The sequence below is a fragment of the Psammomys obesus genome, unplaced genomic scaffold, assembly GCF_907164565.1.
Source record: "Psammomys obesus unplaced genomic scaffold, mPsaObe1.curated_primary_1811, whole genome shotgun sequence".
NCBI classification, from domain to species: Eukaryota; Metazoa; Chordata; class Mammalia; order Rodentia; family Muridae; genus Psammomys; species Psammomys obesus.
Window position 1 is genome coordinate 2,666,973 of NW_026594216.1, and position 21,928 is coordinate 2,688,900.

Sequence of the window (21,928 nt, forward strand, 5' to 3'; positions counted from 1 at the left end):
CTAACTAACTAACTAACTAACTAACTAACTAACTAACTAACTAACTAACTAACTAACTCTCTCTCTTCTCCCTTCCTCCGTCCCTCTCCTCCCCCTCAGTGAGCTCTTCTTATTGTCTTTCTTTCCACTCTTCAGTTTCTGCTTTCTTCTCTGCCGCTCCTGGACGCACGCATGCCACGGAGGCCAGAAGGCAGCACAAGATCACTGGACCTGGAGTTACTTGAGGTTGCCAGCCTTCTGATGTGGGTGCTGGTACCTGAGCCTATGTCCTCTGAAACGACTGAGACACCTCTCCAGTGTGCCCTCCCCCTTTCCGCAGGCCTTGCTAAATAGCCATCTTGAGGTACCCAGCAAGGGTGACGCCTTGGACCTCATCACAGCGGCACCATACCTGTGGTGATAAAGTGGGAGGAGCACGACAGATTGCTGCCCCGGACCTCGCTGAAGGAAGACACTGTGACATTGTACTTGGTGTCACAGTCCAAAGCCGAGAGGGTGCAAGCAGGGGCGGTGTCGTTGCACTCCACAACACTGTGCCCAGCCACGGCCTTGGTTTCGTAGAGCTCAGCACCACGCACCGGAGACCAGGCAATTTCCACTCTGTCGCTGGACACCAACACTGGGCTGATGTCACTGGGACAACAGGGAGCTGCAAGCAGAGGGACCCAAGGTCATTCCAGGAGCAAAGCCACCAGAGGGGGCTAGTGAGTCTTGACCTCCCTGTGGCCAGACCCTCTCTGCCACTGCCCTCCTGAGCGGACTGGTGAGCCTTGACGTGGCTCACAGCCCCTGGGGCAAATCCTCAATGTGACATCCAAGGGAACATCAGACCTCTCACATCTACACCCGCTAGAAAACCTGGCCCTTTCTGCCTGAGAGTCATACTGAATCTGAGTCCTCAGATCCCATCAGTCTGTCTAGACATTGAACCAGATAAAGATGGGGAATCAGTGTATAGAGGTGGGAAAGAGCCTGCCCGGCTACAGTGTGCCCCTGGAAACAGGTGCATAGCGACACTGAGTCCTTAGTCATTGCTTAAGACACGCCCCAAGTATGATGGAAATTCAGTAGTCAGCATCCTCTCAAAGAGTCCCCTGTCTTAGAAAAAAATTTTTTTTGACATTTTTATATGTTTTATAATCATATCTTCAGGCCTTGAATCCAGCATTTGGGGGGTAGAGGCAAGAGGATCAGAAGTTCAAGGTCATCCTTGGCTGCACAGTGAGTCTGAGGCCAACCTTCAAAACAAGACAGCCATCTAGCTCAGCTTGAGATTTCTCTGGTGTTCTTTCCCACCAACATTCCATCCATTCTTGAATCCAATTTGAGGCCACTCCTGTGCTCTTGAGACCTTTTTTACAGCCCTTCCTAAATTCCCAGAGCACCAATTATTCATATGCCTCACCCTGGTAAAATCTACCACAATCCACCCTTAGCCACATTTTACAATTATAATATCCTATAAATAACTCATGTCCAGGCCTCCATCCAAACTTTCTCCAAAGATCTATCTCAGAAAAAAAAAAAAAAAAGATAACAGATGCTAATGATCTAATAATAATGCTAATAAAAATATTGACATTCTGCTTTATCACATACAATGACCTTTCCCCGTGACCTTTCCAATGACCTTTTCTGTGTTTTACTGTCCCATTTTGCAGTGGAGGATGCTGTGGGAGTCGTAAGGTACATACCATTATCCTACTGTGTGAGTGAGTTAGAGGTCAAGTTCGGACTTAATCTCGGATGTCCTACTCAAAAGCCCTCCACAACATGTGGCATCGTGGCTACTGCACCTATCATTCTGATCCCAAAGAAAGGACTGTGCTCCCGAGACAGAGGGAACTGGATCCCCTTCAGAACCTCAAACAGGCCTGAGTGTTGAGTAGCACTTTGTGGAAGGTCCGCTTCAATCTTTCAGCGTGTGCTTGAGCAAAGGCCTGCCCACCTGCCCTACCCTTTCACTCCTAACCCTGGCATTCTTGCTGGACTCTTCTCCAGAACCAAACCATCCCTACTCTGGAAAGAATGCGAGACAAGGGATTTAAGCTCTTCTCCATCCTGGAAGGACTCCCAGATGGACAATCAGTGAGGAGAAGAGGACGTTCATCCTGCGATTGAGTCGGCTGAACGCAACACGACCTTTACCAGCCCCAAGTGTGACTCGCCTGTGGTGTAATTGAACACGTCGCCCAGAGGACTCTGCCCTGCCTTGTTGTAGGCGAACACGCTAATGAAGTACGTGAAGCCGCACTCCGACAGGAAGTTGCACCGGGTGAAGGAGGTGTTGCAGTGCACTTCCAGGCCATCGTCGCTCTTCACGAACGCCACGTAGTAGTCACCAAGCTCCGCGCTGGACCAAGCCACAGACAAGTGACCAGGGGGGTCTTCTTGGATCGTCACTCTTCCGGGTGCACAAGCAACTGGGAAACAATAAAAAAATAAGCAGTCGGCTGACTATCGCTTCGGACTTTCTTTGCATCTCCGCCCTTACCTGAGGTGCCAAGAAGCCCAAATCCGCGGCTCTGAGCTTTGTGACAGACTGAAAATTATATACCAGAAACATTAGAAGGTATTTTTACAGAAACAATGACTATATGAAATACCAGTGACCTACCCAGATTCTTTCACCAGAACCAATGTTGTCTGAAATAACATTGTTTGTTTGTCTATTCGTTTGAAACAGGGTTTTATGTATCCAAGGCTGCATGAAAATGTACCTAAGGATGATGCTGTACTTCTGATCCTCCTACCTCCATCTCTTAGGTGCCCGGATTACGGTGATGTACTAGCACACCAGCTTTTTAATGTGCCACGGGGGATCAAACCCAGGGCTTTGTGTGTGCCAGGAAAACACTTAACCAACCAACCTATACCCGCAGCTATGCCATGGCGGGCGGGTGGGTTGAGAGTCAACTTAAGAGGTTGAATTTCATCAGGTGTGGTGGCATATGCTTTTAATTCCAACACTTGGGAGGCAGAGTCAGGAGGATCTCTGTGAGTCTGAGGCCAGCCTGTCCTACAGAGTGAGCTCCAGGCCACCCAGGAATACTCAGAGAGACCCTGTCTAAGGGGGGGAAAAAGTATGGATTTTTACCTTATTTGGAGATGAAGTCTATTTGATGTGAACACAACAATAAGTACTAGAAGTTATCTTTTTAGAGGTAAAAAAAATACCCATCATGGCTTTCGCTGACACTTTCTTTTACTCCCACAATAGTTATTATCATTTTACAACTGAAGAAAATGAAGCCCACAGAGGCCGAGTTGCCCTGGATAATTAAGAAGGTAGGAATGTGGTGGTTTGAACAAGAACGGACCCATGTGCTCATATATTTGAGTGCTGAGTTATCAGGGAATGACACAATTGAGAAGGATTAGAGGTGTGGCCTTGTGAAAGGAAGGGTGTCACTCGGGGGGGGGAGGGGGCTTTGAGATTGCAAACACCCATGCCAGGCCCATTTCTCTCTCTTCCTGTGGCCTGCGGATCAAGGTGTAGCCCTCAGGTACGGCTACAGTGCCATGCATGCCAAGTCCCCTGCCATGACGATAGTGGTCTAAGCCTCTGAAACTGTACGGAAGCCCCTTTTTAAGAGTTGCTGTGGTCATGGTGTCTCTTCACAGGAACAGAGCAGTGACTAAGATGTAGGGGTAGCTGAGTCTGGGTGCTGCGTACAAAGCCTTCGTAGAGTGGCGATCTCCTATCTGTGGCCTTTCATGTACTCAGCGACAAAACCACATTCTCACGCCCATTCCACCCCCAGAGAACATCCCAAGCAGATAGCTAAAATGCTAGATGCTCAGACAAGTAACAGATCAAACAACTCAGTGCAAACCAAGGAGATACGCTCAGACATCCTCAATTTTTATTTCACACAATAGACACAAAACTAACCATCCCTTTTATAGCTATGGCTCTCCTTGGCTAACGATGCTCGGATTTCTGTGTCAAGTCAATAAATATTTCTTTTATCTAAGATCAGCATGGAATGAAGTCTTCTGAAAGGATATTTCAAATCAAGGTCATCCATTCGATCCATAAGCTTTCAAAAGTTTAGCCATCTCTAATGTAAGTCCCCCTAAAATACAGTTCACATTTCTAGACCCTAGGAAACCATAGTCCTTTCTAAACATAGCTCTTTTATTGATAAGTCAAGGTTTTCTCATGATCGGTATTTCCTGTGTCAGGCACACACTACCATGGTACCTGATGGACCGATGAAGGCAGGAATTGGAAGTTAGACTCTTTCAGTAGCCCTTGACGCTGACAACATGGTAAGAGTCAATGGGGGAGCTTTTGAAAACTATCCTATCTGGCCTCTATTCCCCCCAAAAAATCTCAATTTAATTATCTTGGTGGCATCTGGGTATTTAGATTTTATGAACATTCCCTAGATGTTTTTGATGTGCATCTAAATTTGAAAAGGCATGATGGTCCTCTCCTGCATCACACTAACTGACTCAGAACATCTGTCTTTGAAGAGTTTCTGACCTCTTCCCATGTCAGCTATTCCAAAAGTCTTCAGAAGTGCTGTCATTGTGCCTGATATGCATACTTGTAATCATCAAAAAAGAAGTCTAATCAACAATCTTGTGTCGGTGACCTTCATTTAACTCTAAAAGCCATGGGTCTGACAGTTTGACTACATTTCCTTCTCTTGCGGAAGGGAGGGCATCAGCTTGGTGAGAGCTCCAATCCTCCGTAAGAATGCTTTTTACCTAACAGAGACAAAGTTCTGACTGTTGAACAGAGTGGGATTGCAATCGGGCAAGCATGAGCTCACACCTCATATTACCAGTGTGCACTGAGGAGCCTTTACTCCCCACCACCACCCTGAGCTTCAGTTTCTGTATCTAAAAGAAAGAGATAAGCCAGACATGGTGGCGTGAGCCTCGGATCGCAGTGCTGGAGCGATGGAAACTGGAGGATTGGGAGCACAAGGCCAGACAAAAGTGAGTTTGAAGCCAGCCTGAGCCTCATTAGTCCCTGACTTAAACAAACAAGAAAAACAAAACAAACAAAAAAAAGAAAAAAAAAAGAAAAAAGGAGACAACCCACAAAATTATCTTCAGAGTTAAGTAATGTAATTATGATGCCTGAGACATAGTAGAGTTAGTTCCAAATCCCCAGACACATAAACGCTTCTAAACGAAGCAGCAAACCTCCACATATGTGTCTTTAACACAATGACAAGAATAAAATTGGGGCAATCCTGAAACTGATCTAGAGCCAGAAAACTTCCATCTTTTAGTTTTAAAGCAGCTCCTACCAAGCCTCTGCCGTGAAACACGTCAAGAAGAGATAGGGGCCGGAGAGATGGCTTGTGGGACAGAGCAGTCTCTTCAGACATGAGGACCCATCTTTAAATCCCTAGAATCATAAAAAGCCGAGTACGGCTGCACACGCATGTGATTCCAGCGTGGTGGATGGAAAGAGGCAGGTTTCCTAGGCTCAGTGGCAAACAGCTGCGTTTCTGGTTCAGTGAGACATGGTTGACTCCTTGTCAAAGCAGGAAGGCAGACAGCGGCCAGGGAAGATACCTGATGTCTTTCCTGACATGCCTGGGTACATACATGGCTGCAGACATCTTCATACTTGTATGCATTTAGCACACATACCTACAACACACACACACACACACACACACACATGAAGAGGCAATTAGCTACTTTTACTACACAGAGCTATAAATAACAAACTGGATTTTTTTTTAAACTTCCAAAATTTTAAAAAATTAAAAAGCAAGCCGGTTATGGTGATGAAACCTCAGCAGGATCTCTTGAGCCCTGGGATTCAGGACCAGCCTGGGCAACAATGGGAGACCTTGTCTCCAAAGTGAAAATAAAATAGCATATAATGAAATAAAAGAAAAGTGAGAAAGAACTACCGAAAGACCAGGAGTCAAGGCTAAGCCTGTGAGTAGTCCCGGAAGTGCTTTTTGCCATGTAAAATCTGTGCTTCTCAGTCAGTAGTATTCACTCATCAAAATCCTCAGCTCAGTCCTTTCATTTAGACCAGGATTAGCTTGCTTTAAAAAAAAAAAAGTTTGGTTATTTATCTATCTTTTATTGTTGTATATGTGTATATGTTTGTATTTGTGTGCATGTGTGTATTTGTATGTTTATTTGTATGTGTGTATGTATATATGTCTATATGAGTGTGTCTGTGTGTATATGTGTATGTATGTATGTGTATATGTATATATATGTTTGTGTGTGTGTGTTTGTATGTATGTGTGCGTACATGTATGGTGTGTGTGTGTGTGTGTGTGTGTGTGTGTGTATCTGTGTGTCTGTATGCATGTGGATCTGTGTTTGTATATGTGTGTAATATGGCCGAGGAGGGTGTAACTCTGTGCATGTGGAGGCAGTCACAACTTTGTGGAGCTGGTCTGCCGCTTCCGCCTTCGTGTGGGTTTCTGGATTGAACTCAGGCTTGTGTTGCAAGCACCTTTACCCTTGAAGCCATCTTGACATCCTCTTTTTTTTTTTTTTTGACAAGGTCTTGCTAGGTAGCCCTGGCTGGTTTAGCGCTCAGTATGTAGCCCAGGCTAGCCTCAAATTCACAGCAGTCCGCCTCCTTCAGCCTCCCAAATGTTGGGATTACAAATGTGTGCCCAGCTTAGACCAGGCTTTCTCCTTCACTGCTTCCAGAGTGTCGTAGAACCTTGCTGGGAATTTCTGCCCCCCCTATGGCAGCCACTCGGATCACCAGCCCTGCGGGGCTTTCACTCTTACGTACCAGTCTTCAGGGTCGCTGCAGAGGAGGACCTGCTGGACCCTGCATCGTTACTTGCTGAGACAGAAATCAGGTACTCCGTTCCGCACTGCAGAGAGCTGATGCTACAGGAACTGAGAGCCGTACTGCAGCTCCGCTGGGAAGATTCGCTGGCCGCCAGCACGGTGTAGTTGAACGCTCCTTCCGCTGGAGTCCACGAAACAGACGCCTTTAGGGCGCCGCTGTCAAAGAAGACTTGAATGTTGGCAGGGGCACGAGGACCTATGTTTTTGAGAAACAAGAACCCGTGTAAGATTTCGATTAGTAACGCCGCGGCGATCAGGAGATGAGAGCCACCGGTAGCTGGGTAATGCTAAGCGCTTCAAAGCATCATTGGGACTGAGCGTGGCTAGGGATTGGTAACATAATGGCCGTTGTACAAACTCATCCGTGGCGGTGCAACCTCTGTCATGTTATTTAATCTTTTTCTGTTCATTTTGCAAAAGTGGAGCTATGAGCAGTGTTTAGCACGTAGCTGACACTTAGAAGCACACTATGAATGCATCCATCTGCTACCTAACAAGTGGTGGAGAATCACACTTGCAAAGACTGGGGTGGCGGTGTAACCCCAGCACTTGGGACCCTGCCAAAGAAGGAGCATTGGAAAAATCACAGCCGACTTGTACTAAATAGTGAGAGCCTATGTCACGAAGACCAAGCAACCAAACCAACGCGAATAAATAGAGCATACCCACGTGAAAGGGTGAAAGGGTGACAGGGTGTGCTGTCACATGGCAGGTCAAATGTTTTCTCTAGTAAATGTTTGCCCAGGCTTGGGAGGCAGGTTCAATCCTCACCCCCAGTGCCACCACACTTTTATCTCTGAACTCTGGTGACTTTTACTCTTAACAGCTTTTAGTTCACAATAGCTTCTAGATAGGCTAGTGTCCCATTCTAAATCAAAGGATAGGAGAGACTCAATATAGATTCACACATGGGAGTAGTCTTTAGTGTCTCCCAAGCACTCTCCGTCATTCTTAGAAGCATGCCTTGATGTCTTCTTCATGGTTAACTCTTTTTACAAACCTGGACCACTGAGCCAGCCACATGGCTCAGCAGGTAAAGGCACTTACTGCCAAGCCTGGAGACCTGCGTTCAGAACCCACATGGTGAAAGGAGAAAACTAGCACCTGGAAGTTGTCCTGTGACCATCACATGTGTGTCCTGGCCTGACACACACACACACATACAAGTGTAGAAAGCACAGAAAATTACTTTTTAAACACTTGGAGGACGCCAAGAGATGATAGCACATGTCTCACATCCCAGCACTTGGGGTGGGGCAGAAGCAGGCGGATCTCCGTGAGTTCGAGGCCAGCCTGGTCTACAGAGTGAGGTCCAGGACAGCCAGGGCTACACAGAGAAACCCTGTCTCAAAAAAACGAACAAGGAACAAGAACAGGAAGAGAAGCTGGCCTCAGTTCTCCTGGGGGGTCTGCAATGACACTTTAATGGACTTAGAAAACTTCATGGACCGCTTCCCCAGAGCACATCTTCCTTACACATCTGGGGCACAGAGGAGGCTCTGCCTGAGGACACGGCTTCATGGACACCCGAGGAGGACACCTGCCATGTCTCCCTTATAGGATATCTTGACAGGTCCTTTCTCCAGCAGCATGGTCTGCTTGTCCCCAAAGGACCCTCGGCTTCTGCCTCGAGGTAGTGCTAGATCAAGGCTGATAGGGGTTGCCTGTAGTGTCTTAAGACAATCAGCTGAGCCTGGCGGTGGTGACACCTGCCTTTAATCACTCAGGAGGTAGAGGCAGGCAGATCTACAGATAGAGTTTCAGGACAGCCAGGGCTACAAAGACACACCCTGTCTTGAAAAAACAAAACAAAAAGACAATCAACTTTCCAACCGAAACATAGGAAACTTGGGTAGAATACTGGGAGATTATAGAGGGCCGAGCTGGATGCTCCAAAATGCATGTTAAAGTGCTTCTAGTACTTTCAGAAAGTGACCTTATGTGGAAGTAAGGTCATCAGCATGGTACCTAATCCAACAAGATGGATGTCCTTATGAAGAGAAGAAACTCAGACACTGACACATGCATATGGGGGAACGTGGCGATGACCACACGCAGGTCCAGGGAAAACATCTGACTGCATCTTTCCTCAGTCCTCAGGAAGGGCCGACCGTGCCAGCGCTTTGGTTTTAGGCAGAGCCACTACAACTGTGGAACAAATTTCTTCTCCTTAAGCCACCCAGCCTGTGGCATTTTCTTACAGCCGCCCTAGGAACCTGATACAGAGACTAAATCCAAACTGTGTAAAACACGGGGAAAGAGAGCAAGGTGTGGTGCTGCATGGCAGGTAGAGGCAGGAAGATCAGGAGTCAAGGCCAGCCTCTCCTACAGAGTGAGTTCCAAGGAAGCTGGGGAACTCTGCCTCAAATAAAAAACAAAAGAAAAAAAAATCATGGGGAAACAGGTAAAGGGGAAAAGAAGAAAGCAGATGGCAACATCTATTTCACTGTTGCCTGCACCTCATTCTCAGGGGCCATCATAAAAAAAGAGTGTACAAAGAGAACAAGAGACAGAGGTCAGGGAGAACACAAGTCAAACAGTGTCTTCTTGACATGTCAAAATCCTGCCAGATGTGGTGGGCCCAGACCTGTAATCCCAGCATTCAGTTGGCAGAGGCAGGCAGATCTCTGAGTTCGAGGCCAGCCTGGTCTACAAATTGAGTCCAGGACGGCCAAGGCCACACAGAGAAACCCCCGTCTCAAAAAAACAAACAAACAAAAAGTCCTACACACAATGGAAGCAGCTATGGCTGTTCCCCAAGGCCTGCACAGGCTTGATCTAGTCAGCATTCCCCCACTTAGGCGAAAGCATTCTGTTTGCCTGGCTGAGGAGCTATTGATAGCTGATGCCTTCTGGAGTGGGAGAGGCAGTTGATTTAAGGGTGAAGTCCCTGGTAGGGCAACCAGGCTCCAGTGGCTCACACCCAAAAGTGTATGGGCAGCACAAGATGGACTTGAAGGTAGAGAGATGGCTCAGTAATTAAGAGATGGGGTGGCACACCCTCTCGTCTCCCGAATCTCTGCCTGGCTCATGAACATTCAGACTTCCATTCCAAACTTAGAGGAAGTTGAAGAGGCTTTCCAGTTTCTTCCCACCTTTCCCGGGTTCTCCCCTGAGAGATGAAAGAGCTAATCTGGGTAAACTGGCAAAAGCCTGGCACTAATTAGCCCACCTCCACCCCTCGCTCCCTCTGATCCTTCAGTCTCTAGCTGCTCACTCTGGACTTCCGGTTTTCATGCGTAGGAGTCCCCTTTCCCTGCCCCATGTTCCTAGGGTGGAATGGTGAGAGAGCACAACAGTCCACTCCCCCCCGGGCAGTCCACAGCTAGAGAAGGGGTGGTGGGAAGCCCCGTGTCCGCCTCAGGCTCGAGCTGAGGGGTTCTGAAACACAGGCTCTCATATCCAGCATCGGGGCAGCAGGAACTCTTTCTGGGGCTGTGTCCCTAGAGCAATGCTGGCTTCAGGTCGGCAACATGTCTGATAAATACCTTCCTGTTTGCCTCCATTTTTGTTTGTTTGCTTAGACCGCTGGCTTGAACACGGGGGGGGGGGGGGGGGGGGGGGGAACAAACACACAAACAACAAGACCAGGAAGGGCACGAGGAAGGCTTGGCCAAGCTAACAGGAACCCTTTCCTCGTCTGATCTGGAATGTGCAGGCTGCAGCGGACTCAGCTACCAGAGGTGGGGCGTGCTGTGCCCCGCATCTCTCAGCGAGCGAGCGTTTGAACTGCCGCCGAGGAAGAGTCAAGGCGCTATAAATAACTTCATAATAAATTTAAACAGCTGTTGCCAGCTGCTCCGTACTCATCACTCAGCCTTGCTCTCCCGAGGCTGCTGCGGGGCTCATTAATCAAACATGGGCTGAGCCAAGGAGCCCTTACTGGTTCTCTGATTGCAGGTGGAGTCGTCCCCGGGGATTCCGTTGGCATTCCACGCGTAGGCCTTTATAGTGTACAGGGTCCCGGCGTCTAAGCTGCTGAAGGTCAAGGAGGTGTTTGTGGTATTCTCTTTCCAAATTCTTCCCAAGCCGTTGGCTCGCATGACCGACACCGAGAATCCAATTGCCATGTACACAGCGTCCCATCTCACCAGGATGGAGTCTGGACTGGGAGAGCTAACTTCCAGAACGGGTGCCGCCAACACTATAGGTGAAAGCAAAACGAAACAGCGAGTTCGTGTCACAAAGGTCTCTAGAGGATAATTCAAGTTTTTGAGGAACGAGTAAGCGCGGGTTGATTACCCATGTTACTCCTATTAGAGAGGCTGGATGTAGCTCCGTGGTCAATCTCTCCATGGTGCGAAGGGGACCCTGGGTTTGTTCTACAGTATGATTTTTAGAGGAGCTATTTAAGTGTATCATCATAGTAAATGCTGAGGGAAGGCCGAAACCCAAGCCAGGAGTGATGGTACACACCTATAATCCCAGCACTCAGGAAGCTGAGGCAGGGGAATTGCTGAGAGTGAACTCAGAGCTTTATGCACATTAGACCAGCACAACAGGCCACCACTGAGCTTTACACCAATCCCCGCACATAGCTTTCCAGAGATATGCCCAGGTGTGACTTTGATGAATTTGATGCTGATGGCAAACCCCAAAACTTTTGTTAACGTATCTGCCATATGCTTAATGTGCCACAAAATCTCTTTTACGTGCTTCCTATTTGGCATGGATAAAAACAGAAATTGCTTTTCAGGGGTTTAAAAGCATTCTGCCTTTAAAGTTGTCCAGAAATGGGTTTTAAATCCCAAAGCAAAGCACTAGGTATTTAAATGTCACTTCCTTCACAAGTTGCTGAGTTGCCAAAAACAAAAACAAAAAACAAACATTTGGTGGCTTTTGCCTCCGGGCCTTGCAATGTGGAACTCACGTGTGTGCAAACCACACCACACAATTGCAGTGCTGTTAAATGTGATCTAAGTCGCAAGCCCACACTCAGACAGCAGGAGCGTCCAGCCATATCTACCTGTCTTTGCCTGCTTTGGAGATGACGCCTGGCTTCGTCCAGAGGCACTGATGGATCTGACAGTGATCTGATACACGGTGGCAGCCTTCAGGCCTGTCACAGTGCCTGGGGAGCTGGCCACCGTGGTCTCAATGAGCGTGTCCCCGTCTTCAGCTGTGAGCAGGTAACTTGTGGCCCCTGGCACTGTAGTCCACTCCACAGTGATGCTATTGCTGATTTTCGAATATGCCTGATCAATAGTTGGTATTTCAGGAGCTGAAAGATATTTTGCAGTTGTATCTTAGCCAGGATATCCCACAAGGATGACATCTTTCATTGCTACCTCCCTAAACTACATCATTCTGGTGTCTTCCCATGACCTTACTAAGCTTTGTCATTCTCCAGAGGAAAGAAACGGGGTGTGGTAGATGGTACACACCTTCGTTCTAGCCGCAGAAGAGGTGGGGACAGGAGGACACTCACATACACACAACACACACACACACATAAATACATACATGTAATAAAAATACAATTTAAAAAACAGAGAGAGAGAGAGAGAGCTGGATCATGGTGCATACCTTTAATTCCAGTGCTTGGGAGGCAGAGCCAGGCAGATCTCTGAGTTCAAGGCCAGCCTGGTCTACAGAGTGAGTTCCAGGACAGCCGGAGAAACCCTGTCTCAAACAAAACAAAAAACCAAAACAGGAGTAAAAACAGAACAAGAAAGTGAGGAAGACACGGACAGCAACTGTTTTCCAAAAGACAGCTGGAGCGCAACCCTCACCAGCTGCCTGTGGGTCACTTGTACTTTCTTTCTTTCTTTTTCAGATGTATTCTGATAGTCCTACCTTTTAAATAAATAAGAGTGGGAAGGGGTTGTGGGGAAGAGTATAGTGGAGGGGCTTCATTCCAGGGAGCTCTACTCTGCTTCGGTGTTCTGTGAGCTCCCAGGGCTGCTTTGTCGCTGATGCCCCTCCCTGCCCCCACACAAGCTGTAGCGCTTCCAGCTGGGCCCTCCATGCCCACCTCTCCTGGAGCCTGCAGCCACTTTCTCATGACTGGGCATATTTCCCAAGTGGCTCCAACCTAACAGAGGAGGGAGGAGAACTGGATACTTGTTACAGTTGCTCCATGGGGGCTTTGTTACTGTCAGAGCAGAACAATCTTCAGGCTCTATACACAAGAAAATTAACTTTATTCTTCCTTTGCCTATCAAAACACTTGCCTCACTGTAAGGCTTAGACACTGAAGCCCTTCTGGGGCTATCTGCAGTTTTCCATGGGAAGGGGATTGTTTATGTCATGAGCACACTTCCACAGTCCTCTGCTTCTGATTCAGGGTAGAACATACAGGGTGAGCATCAGATTCACCACTTTAGAAAACCCACAGGCACAAAAAAAAAAAAAAAAAAAAAAAAAAAAAAAAAGTCCTGGATCTTGTAGGAGATCCAAGCAGAAGGAGAGATCAATCAATACGTGCTGGCTTTTTAATTCTGAAGTTGGCTCTGGGTCTTTCAGTGTTGATGTGCTCCGTTTATTGAGCGCAGTCACCGTATGCTAAATTCAAAGCTGAAGGGCGAGCAAAGCATGGCGGTGCATGCTTGCGACCCAGCACTTGGGAAAACCAGGCAGGAGGCTCTCAAGTTTGAGGGCCAAATGGGCTACATAGATCTCAAACAAAACAACAACAACCAAATCAAAACAAACAAACGAAAACCACACCAAAGCCATGTATACCATGCATACCTGCAACCCCAGCTCTTGGGAGGTGGACAGGAAGGTCATGTACGGGGTTGGAGGAGGCTGGCCTGTTTACAACCCCCAAAGAAACCACCAAAGAAACTCAAACCAGTCAATCAGCCAACCGGCTTCCCTGAACCAACCAAATAAAAAGGTTAAGGGCAGGATTATAGGGCAAGAAAACAGAATAAAAGCCAAGCTATTTGCCAGCACCAACTCCTCTTGGCTTCCCCTCAGACGAACCCCTAGGTACACAGTGCAGACAGCCTTCCCTTTCTGTTCCAGTAGTCAAGAGAGTTCACCTTGGCAGCCTCTCAGAAAGAACCAAGCTGCAAAAAAATGAACAAAGTCTCCACTGTTCATTGGCCAGATACTTCTGGAACATTGTCCAGGAGTATCTCTCTGTCACAGAAAGAAAATCATGCTAGTCATATATGCTGGGGAAAGGGGGAGGGAGGCGCTGGTGGCCTTTTGCCAGTGAAGCTGATTCTACAGAAAGAGTTGATGTCCCTTCTGGCCCCTCAGAACAAAAAGCCCCAGTAGGGCCTCCCTGTCCAGCCCCCTATCTCTCATCTGCAAGCGTCGATCCCCAAACCGCCCCCCCCATTTCTCTGTGGTCTGTGCCTCCTTTCTTCTCATTTTCTGGTGTCTCTCAACGCCTTCTGTTTCCTCTGTCCCACAGTTTATCTTATCTCCTGTGATAGATAGGCCTACTCATTGGAATGGACACACTTCCTGGGAAAATGACCAGCTGCAGACATAGAAGGCCTGATGCTGCATTCATGGAGAAGAACTGAAAGGCCAGCACGCTCAGACAGCCTTGCCACAGGGGGCCATGCTGCCTGAGGACCCTACAGTTTTCCCATTGAACTGAGCTAGGAAGGAGTCGGACAGGAACTATATCAGCAGACTGAAAATAAGGGTCGGAAAAATAGCAAAGAATTTGGATTCAGGAGTTCTAGGCTGAAGGCACAGCTCTGCTTTTTTGCTTTTGTGTAAGAGTAAGTGCAAGGCACTTAAGCTATTCCAGTGAACAGCTGTGAGAATGCTGGCTGGCTTACAACAGCTACATTTTAGGAATTACTTTGAAATGCAAAATGCATATAATTTTTAGGATTATTGCAAAGATTAAGTAAAAGCATATGTGAAAGTACTCTGAAAGCTCCCCCTTCATCCACCCCCAGCTCTGGGTGTATGTATGTGAACACGAGTGGATGGGTTTGGAAAAGCCAGATCGTATAGCATAGCCACCAAAGGGTTCTAGTAAAAGTGAGACTCTGGGAGTCTGGGGTGAACACAGGAGAGAGAGAGAAAGGAGAGAATGACTGATTTACAGTGGGCTCTCAGCAGATTGACTAGTGCCGGCCACAGAAAAAAAATCAGCAATGGCTCTCAACCTTCCTGACGCTGCAACCTTAATCCAGTTTCTCATGCAATGCTCCCCAACCATAAAAATATTTTTTGTTGCTACTTTATAACTGCAGTTTTGCCACTGTTATGAACTGTAATCTGTGTTTTAGGGCGGTTTTAGGTGACCCCTGTGAGAGACTGAGGACTGCTGCTCTAGGAGATGAGGAGCAGGATCCCAGTGTTCAGGGGGAGATGGCATGGCAGCCTTTGAGTATATCAGAGCCTGCTGAGCCAGAAAAGGAGCTAGTGTGACCGTCTGCTGTAGTGCAAATGAGTCTGAGGGCCCAGTCCTAATGTAGCAGAATGAGACCAGGTGGGACCAGACTTTGGGGACGTTTGTTTTGCGGGAGCGATGGACTGGTAGGTAGATCTGGTGCTATGACAGGACTCAACAGACCCTCAGGGGACAGAAGAAGCAAAGCAGCTCTAAGTGGCTAGGGATGCAGCTTGGTTGGTAGAGTGCTTGCCCAAAGCCCCAGCTCCATCGCCAGCACCACAGAAACCTGGTGCATGCCTGCAATCGCAGTACTTCTCTACTCCCAGTAGAAGAAGGAGATTGGAAGTTTAAGGTCATCCTTGACCACATTGTGAGAGTTAGGCCAGCCTGAGGAACATAAGGCCTTGCCATAAAATAATCAAATCAAATCAGAGCAGGACTTTAGAAAGAAGGGGGAGCCTGAGAAGGGACAGGTAAAAGGGATGAATCTGGTTCTGAGGGCACAGACAGAGCTACTGCCACTATCACTCTTTTGAAAACAGGCAGCATCTATTTCTTTACACCAAGAGGCTTGGAGAGTCTGGTTGATAGGCCTAAGCTTTGCTCCCCTCCATCCTCGGCACTGTAGATTTGAATGAAGGGTCTCCTATGTGCTAAGCAAGCTTCTACACCTGAGCTACTACCCCCCCCAACCCCAGCTAAATGATGCTTAGATTATTATTGTTATTATCAATAATAATACTGGGGGGGGTTGTTTTATTTCTTTTACTGTTTGTTTGCTTTTTGAGACAGGCTTTCTCTGGCTGTCCCTGTCCCGAAACTCACTCTGTAGACCAGGCTGGCTGCCACTCAAAGATTCGCCTACCTCTGTCTCCCAATAACTGGGATTAAAGGTGCCAACACCCAGCTTTAACGATGTTATTTTTATCATTATTAAAGTCTGCGGAAGAATGACAGAAATCTTAAGTCCTCCCCCCCCCTTTCAATTTTTGACAGAGAGAAAGAGACAGGGGAGAAAGAGACAGAGAGAGAAAGTGCTCATTGTAAAGCGTCAGGCACTCTCTGGGTTGAAGAAAGGGAAGACTTTATTCACCGTCTGCGCATCCAGCCACACTGCAGCATCCAAAAATGAAACCCAGTGGTTTTTTCAGAGAATCTAAATCAGCTCAGAGTCCTCAGAGCCCAGATCACCAGTCATGCCAAAGCCCAAAGAGCATCAGATACACACACGCAAACCTTCTACTCTGTACAGATCAGATACATGAACTGAAAAGGCAAGATGACTCCGTTAACAGCATCCATGTCGTCAAAATCTGGCCTCCCACCTCCTTTCCAATGGGGATCATGTTGGGACTAAAAGAAGTCTGTCCTAAGGTCTCAGTGGATCCTGGGTTTCCTGGGACTTTGTAAGACACAGGAATTTTGATTCTGCTGTCCAAAGGCTAGTTTTTTTTTGTTTGTTTGTTTGTTTTTAAAATCACTTCTAAACCAAGCAGAGTAGTGTGTGCATGCTGTCCCAGTTTCTCAGGTGATTGAGGAAGGTTTGTTTGAGCCTGGGAATTCAAAACCAGGCTGGGCAACATAGGGGCTCATCTTAAACACAATAAATAAAACCAATAGTAAAAAAAAAAAAGTTAAAAATCATTAGCTGCTGGGCAAGGTGGAGCAAGCCTGTGATCCCAGCACTCAGTGAGGCAGAAGCAGGCAGGTTTCTGTGAATTTGAGGTCAGCCTGGTCTACAAAGCAAGTCCAGGACAGTCAAGAAAAATCCTGTCTCCAAAACAAACAAATAAAAATACAAATCATTAGGAATGTAGCTAAACAGTCTTCCTCATAGCTTTCTGGACAATCCTGAAGGTCTCTCAAGAATAATACAATGAGCTAGAGAGATGGCTCAGCAGTTAAGAGCACTGGCTGCTTTGTCACATGATGAGACTCAATCCCAGCACTCACATGACGGCTCGTAATCATCTGTCACTCCAGGCCCAGGGGATCCAATGTTCTCTCTAGTTTCTTCAGGCACCATGTATGCATACAGTACAGAGACATACATGCAGACAACATACTCATACACATAAAATAAAAAACAAATAAAAATTAAAGAATAATGTAAAATAAGTAAGAATAAAGCAGGAAATTAGGTTTTAAACCCAACTATATAGCTGTGTGTGGTAGCACATGCCATTAATCCCAGTCCTTGGGAGGCAGAGGCAGGCAGATCTCTTGAGTTTGAGGCCAGCCTGGTCTACAGAGTGAGCTCCAGGGCAACTAGGGCTACACAGAGAAACCCTGTCTTGGAAAAAAAAATTAAAATGCACCCACATGTTCAATTTAAATTTTTCTAATTTTAGTTCCTTTTTTTTTCTGTTGGCAAAATAATAAAAGTTGTTCCAGTGTGTGTTGAATCACTATGAGAGTTTCTCTAAGGGGGCTGGTTTTGTATGGTTTTTGCAGATAATCTAAAACCTATTCAACTTAAATTGCTACCCTATAGACTTAGATTTTTGGATGCATGATGCAGGAAAAGCATCTAGAAAAACTAGTGGGGCCTCCAGTCATTGTTCAAGAAAAAAAAAATGGTATTTGAAATTCGTTTTTAAATAAGAAAAACCTCTTTTCAGTTCTGAATCATTAAATTACTCTGTAGCTCCCAGTGTATAAGGCTAGATGTCCAAAACCCCCCTACCTCTGTTTGCTTATTTTTTTATTTTTTATTTTGAGACAGGGTCTCCTGCAGCCCGGGTTTGCCCCCAAACTTCTATGTAGCCATCTTGAACATCTGAGCCTCTGCCTCTACCTTCCAGGGATTGCATTCATGTACCTCCATGCCTGAAACAAGGTTTTGTTCTTGGTAGAGGACCCTCTTGAGAGTGTATTGAAATCCAGTGTTTCTAATTTTTTTTTTTTAATTCCAATGTCCCAAAAGACAAGTAGGAAAGTTATATAAGTCAGATTCTTGTGGTGAGATTTTATTCGTTTGGCTGGAATGATGATCATTGTGTCAGTTTGACCACAGCTAAATGGACGAAAAATGTGGTGCCGCGCTACAGTTCTCACTAACGATACCTTCGAAGGACTTGTCTTTAAGATATGAGCCAGTTGGAAAAAAAAAAAATTTTTTTTTTTCAGGTATGGTCCCTCCAGCACCTTTTACAGGAGTGTTCCCACCTAGTATGCATGCTCAGAAAATGCTGATAGCTGCCCTCCAACACAGTCTTTATGTTTGAGCCTGTGTGAATTGACAGTATAAGAAGGGAATCAAATAGAAGAAGAAAAAAACTTGCATGTCATAAATTGTTACCTGTTTTGGATGAAATAACCTGAAAAGGAAAATTTAGAAAGTTAGAAGAATAAGGAAAAACAGCATTTGGGGAAATGAAACGAACACAGCAATCGGCACACGATAGCCCTATGTTCCTGTGTACATCGTGAGTAATTTTCCCACTCAGGGCAATGCCTTTCTGTTCCACTCATTTCCCAGCACTCGGATCTACCATAAAGCAATGCTGAAAAGGACTAAGGGGCTGGTGGAGATCGTGTTACTTTTTCATTTTTTCCCCTTAAATTTGCCTATTAAACTAAGTCAGAGGCTGTTGACAAATTTTACCCGTCCAGGAGTCTTTGTTCTTCAAAACACAATGACAATCTTGTCTCCTTTCTCAAGTACATCACATTACATCTCAGACACACAAACATGCCATCTCAGTATGATTTTAACGTTATTTCTAGTTCTATGTCCCTATTTCTCAGCCTTTCATAAAGAGAGCAGGATAATGCGTGGGTATCTTTCCTCCCAAAATAGTTGTAGGAAGTTGGAACGGTAGACTCACCATTTTCAGACAGAGGAGAGTGAGTCCAATCAAGGACAAACACTGCTCGGGACTCACAGCCATCCTGTTCACACAGAGCTCAAACCCTGGCGATCTGAGTCTTGTTTGGTTCCCAGAAGCGCAGCAATGAAGGTAGCACGCAGAGTGTGGGGCTGCAGGGCCGGACAAATGCGGGAAGTCCCCTCTCCTTTGGCGCGGAGCTTCCCTGCAACTAGCCGCCCTGGAGACTGGCAGGAACAGGTACTGCAAAGACTGAAAAAAAGAGTCGGGGAAAATCAGGCCAGCCAGGCAAAAGAGGCTCCTGTAACCTTGGTTTCAAGGAACTATGTACAATGCTCTCCCTTTCACTAAATTTTACTCCGGGGATAGTGACACAGGCCTATAATCCCAGCACTTGGGAGGCAGAGGCAGGCAGATCTCTGAGTTCAAGGCCAGCCTCGTCTACATTATTGTGCGATAAAGGCCAGCCAGAACCCTGCCTCAAACCAAACCAAACCAAATCAAATTTACAAAGCTATATGCTGTTCAGGCACTGTTTCCTATCCATTACAACACTACAAGGCTATTGGATGGCGGATGGAGAGGGGCGACAGGAATGGCCAGGTGTGAAAGAGACCTCAGGCGGCTGTGAGCGCTGGAAGAAACAGACTTCTCTCAGAAGGCATCTTCAGGGAGACAGCTTGTTTAAATCGGAGAAACAAAGGCTACATAAACATTTAGGGGACGGGCAGGAGCTTTTGGGGGTTGAGTGTACATGATTGGCAGGGGCCAAGGTACTGGGGATGCCTCATTTGCATAAGGAGGAATTCCAGGTGCTTCTGGACATGACCTTGTAAGAGGAGAGGAAGTTTAACCTGGCTAACAGGCTGTCTGGCCTCCTGGGGGAGGAGGGAGATAGGGGTGCAGGGCTGATTTCCCTGGGACACACAGGCCTGGAGCAGCAGCAAGTGGGGGTGAGGCACTGTACCTACTTCTGCAGATCTCAGGGCAAGATTTTCTGTGATGGGTCCAGGCCAGCCTCCCCCAGTCTCACAGTTCCTTGGCCCCACAGCTGTAGAGAAAATTATTGATATAGTAGAATGATTTTAAATTCAGGGATTCTTGTCAGTTTTTTTTTTTTTCACCTTTAGTTGATGCTTGTGTATTATATTTTAGTCCACTTTTTGTCATTGTGGCCAAGAGAAGGTTAATTTTGGCTCACGGTCTCACAGGGGTCAGTTTAAATCTATCTGCTAGGGAAGAACATTATGACATCCTCAATGACATGGTGAGTTTGAGGCTTGCCTGAACTACACAAGACAGTCTTCAAACAAACAGCTACGTGAGCTGGAGAGATGGCTCAGTGGTCAAGAGAACTGGTTGGTCTTCCAGAGGACCTGGGTTCAATTCCCAGCACCCACGTGGCAGCTCAAACCATCTATAACTCCAGTTTGGGGGCATTTTATTCCCTCTTCTGGCCTCTGTGGACATCAGGCACACACACACACACACACACACACACACACACACACACACACACACGGACATAACATAAAATAAAAATTTAAAAGACTTAAAAATGCATAGACAAGTGAATTCAAGCTAGATGTGGGGCCACACATTTTCGGTCTCATATAGAGACCATGAGTTTGAGACCAGCCTGTGAAACATAGTAGTACTGGCAGAGTTCCCCTCAAACAGAAATGAGAACATCTGTAGAAGAAAATATTTATGATCTGAGTTAGGCGAAGATTTTCTTTTTAAACATACATGTGGGGGGAGGGGAGGGGAGGGGTGCATTGGTCGGTATGCATGTGCGGCAGTGTTTGGGTGGAGGTCAGAGGACAATTTTTTTTTTTTCAGTCAGTTCTCGCTTTTCACCTTTCTTGAGTTTTAGGGATCAAACTCGGGTCATCAAGCCCGACGGGAAGTATGTTCAGCTGCTGAGCCAGGCAAAGCTGTTGTAGACTCCCTGTTGGAGTGATGCTTTTGTGTACTGTGTAAAGACTGCCTTTGTGATTTCAAATGCTAATTTCTGTACCAGCAAAGAACGGACCACAGACCAGTTTGGTATTGTTAGGAATCACCTGTCTTGAACAAAACGACAGCCTATGGATCGGGAAAGGATCTTCACCAGCCCTATATCTGACAGACGGCTAATATCCAGAATATATAAAGAACTCAAGTTAAACAGCAACAAATCAAGTAATCCAATTAAAAAATGGGGTACAGAGCTAAACAGAGAATTCTCAACAGAGGAATATTGAATGGCAGAGAAACACTTAAAGAAATGCTCAACATCCTTAGTCATCAGGCAAATGCAAATCAAAATGACCCTGAGATTTCATCTTATACCTATCAGAACGGCTAAGATCAAGAACTCAAGTGTCAACACATGCTGGAGAGGATGTGGAGAAAGGAGAACCCTCCTCCACTGCTGGTGGGAATGTAAACTGGTACAACCACTTTGGAAATCAATTTGGCGCTTTCTCAACAGTTAGGAATAGTGCTTCCTCAAGATCCAGCTGTACCACTCCTAGACATATACCCAAATGATGCTCAAGTACATAACAAGGACATTTGCTTAACCATGTTTGTAGCAGCTTTATTTGTAATAGCCAGAAGCTGGAAACAACCCAGATGTCCCTCAATGAAGGAATGGATACAGAAATTGTGGTACATTTACATAATGGAATACTACTCAGCAATTAAAAACAAGGAAATCATGAAATTCACAGGCAAATGGTGGGAACTAGAAAAGATCATCCTGAATGAGTTATCACAGAAGCAGAAAGACACACATGGTATATACTTAGTTATAAGTTGATATTAGACATATAATATAGGATAATCATACTAAAACCTGTACACCTAAAGAAGCTAAGCAAGAAGGAGGACCCTGGGTAAGATGATCAATCCTCACTCAGAAAGACAAACAGGATAGACATCGGAAGAAAGTGAAAATAAGGAACAAGACAGAAGGCTACCACAGAAGGCCTCT

The 21,928-nt window shown here is 46.3% G+C and overlaps 1 protein-coding gene across 1 annotated transcript in view; it reads right to left on the reverse strand.

Annotated features, from left to right (window-relative positions):
- Fndc7 (fibronectin type III domain containing 7) overlaps nucleotides 1-19,033 on the reverse strand; it is a 32,601-nt gene extending 13,568 nt beyond the window's left edge. The window contains exons 1-7 of the mRNA XM_055618168.1: nucleotides 18,949-19,033; nucleotides 18,420-18,438; nucleotides 11,771-12,025; nucleotides 10,688-10,948; nucleotides 6,743-7,000; nucleotides 2,169-2,423; nucleotides 392-649 (exon numbers count right to left, since the gene is read on the reverse strand). Coding sequence (XP_055474143.1) covers nucleotides 392-649; nucleotides 2,169-2,423; nucleotides 6,743-7,000; nucleotides 10,688-10,948; nucleotides 11,771-12,025; nucleotides 18,420-18,438; nucleotides 18,949-19,011 — 1,369 coding nt within the window. The 5' untranslated portion in view covers nucleotides 19,012-19,033. The remainder of the gene's footprint in view (nucleotides 1-391; nucleotides 650-2,168; nucleotides 2,424-6,742; nucleotides 7,001-10,687; nucleotides 10,949-11,770; nucleotides 12,026-18,419; nucleotides 18,439-18,948) is intronic.
- Nucleotides 19,034-21,928: the final 2,895 nt, after the last annotated feature.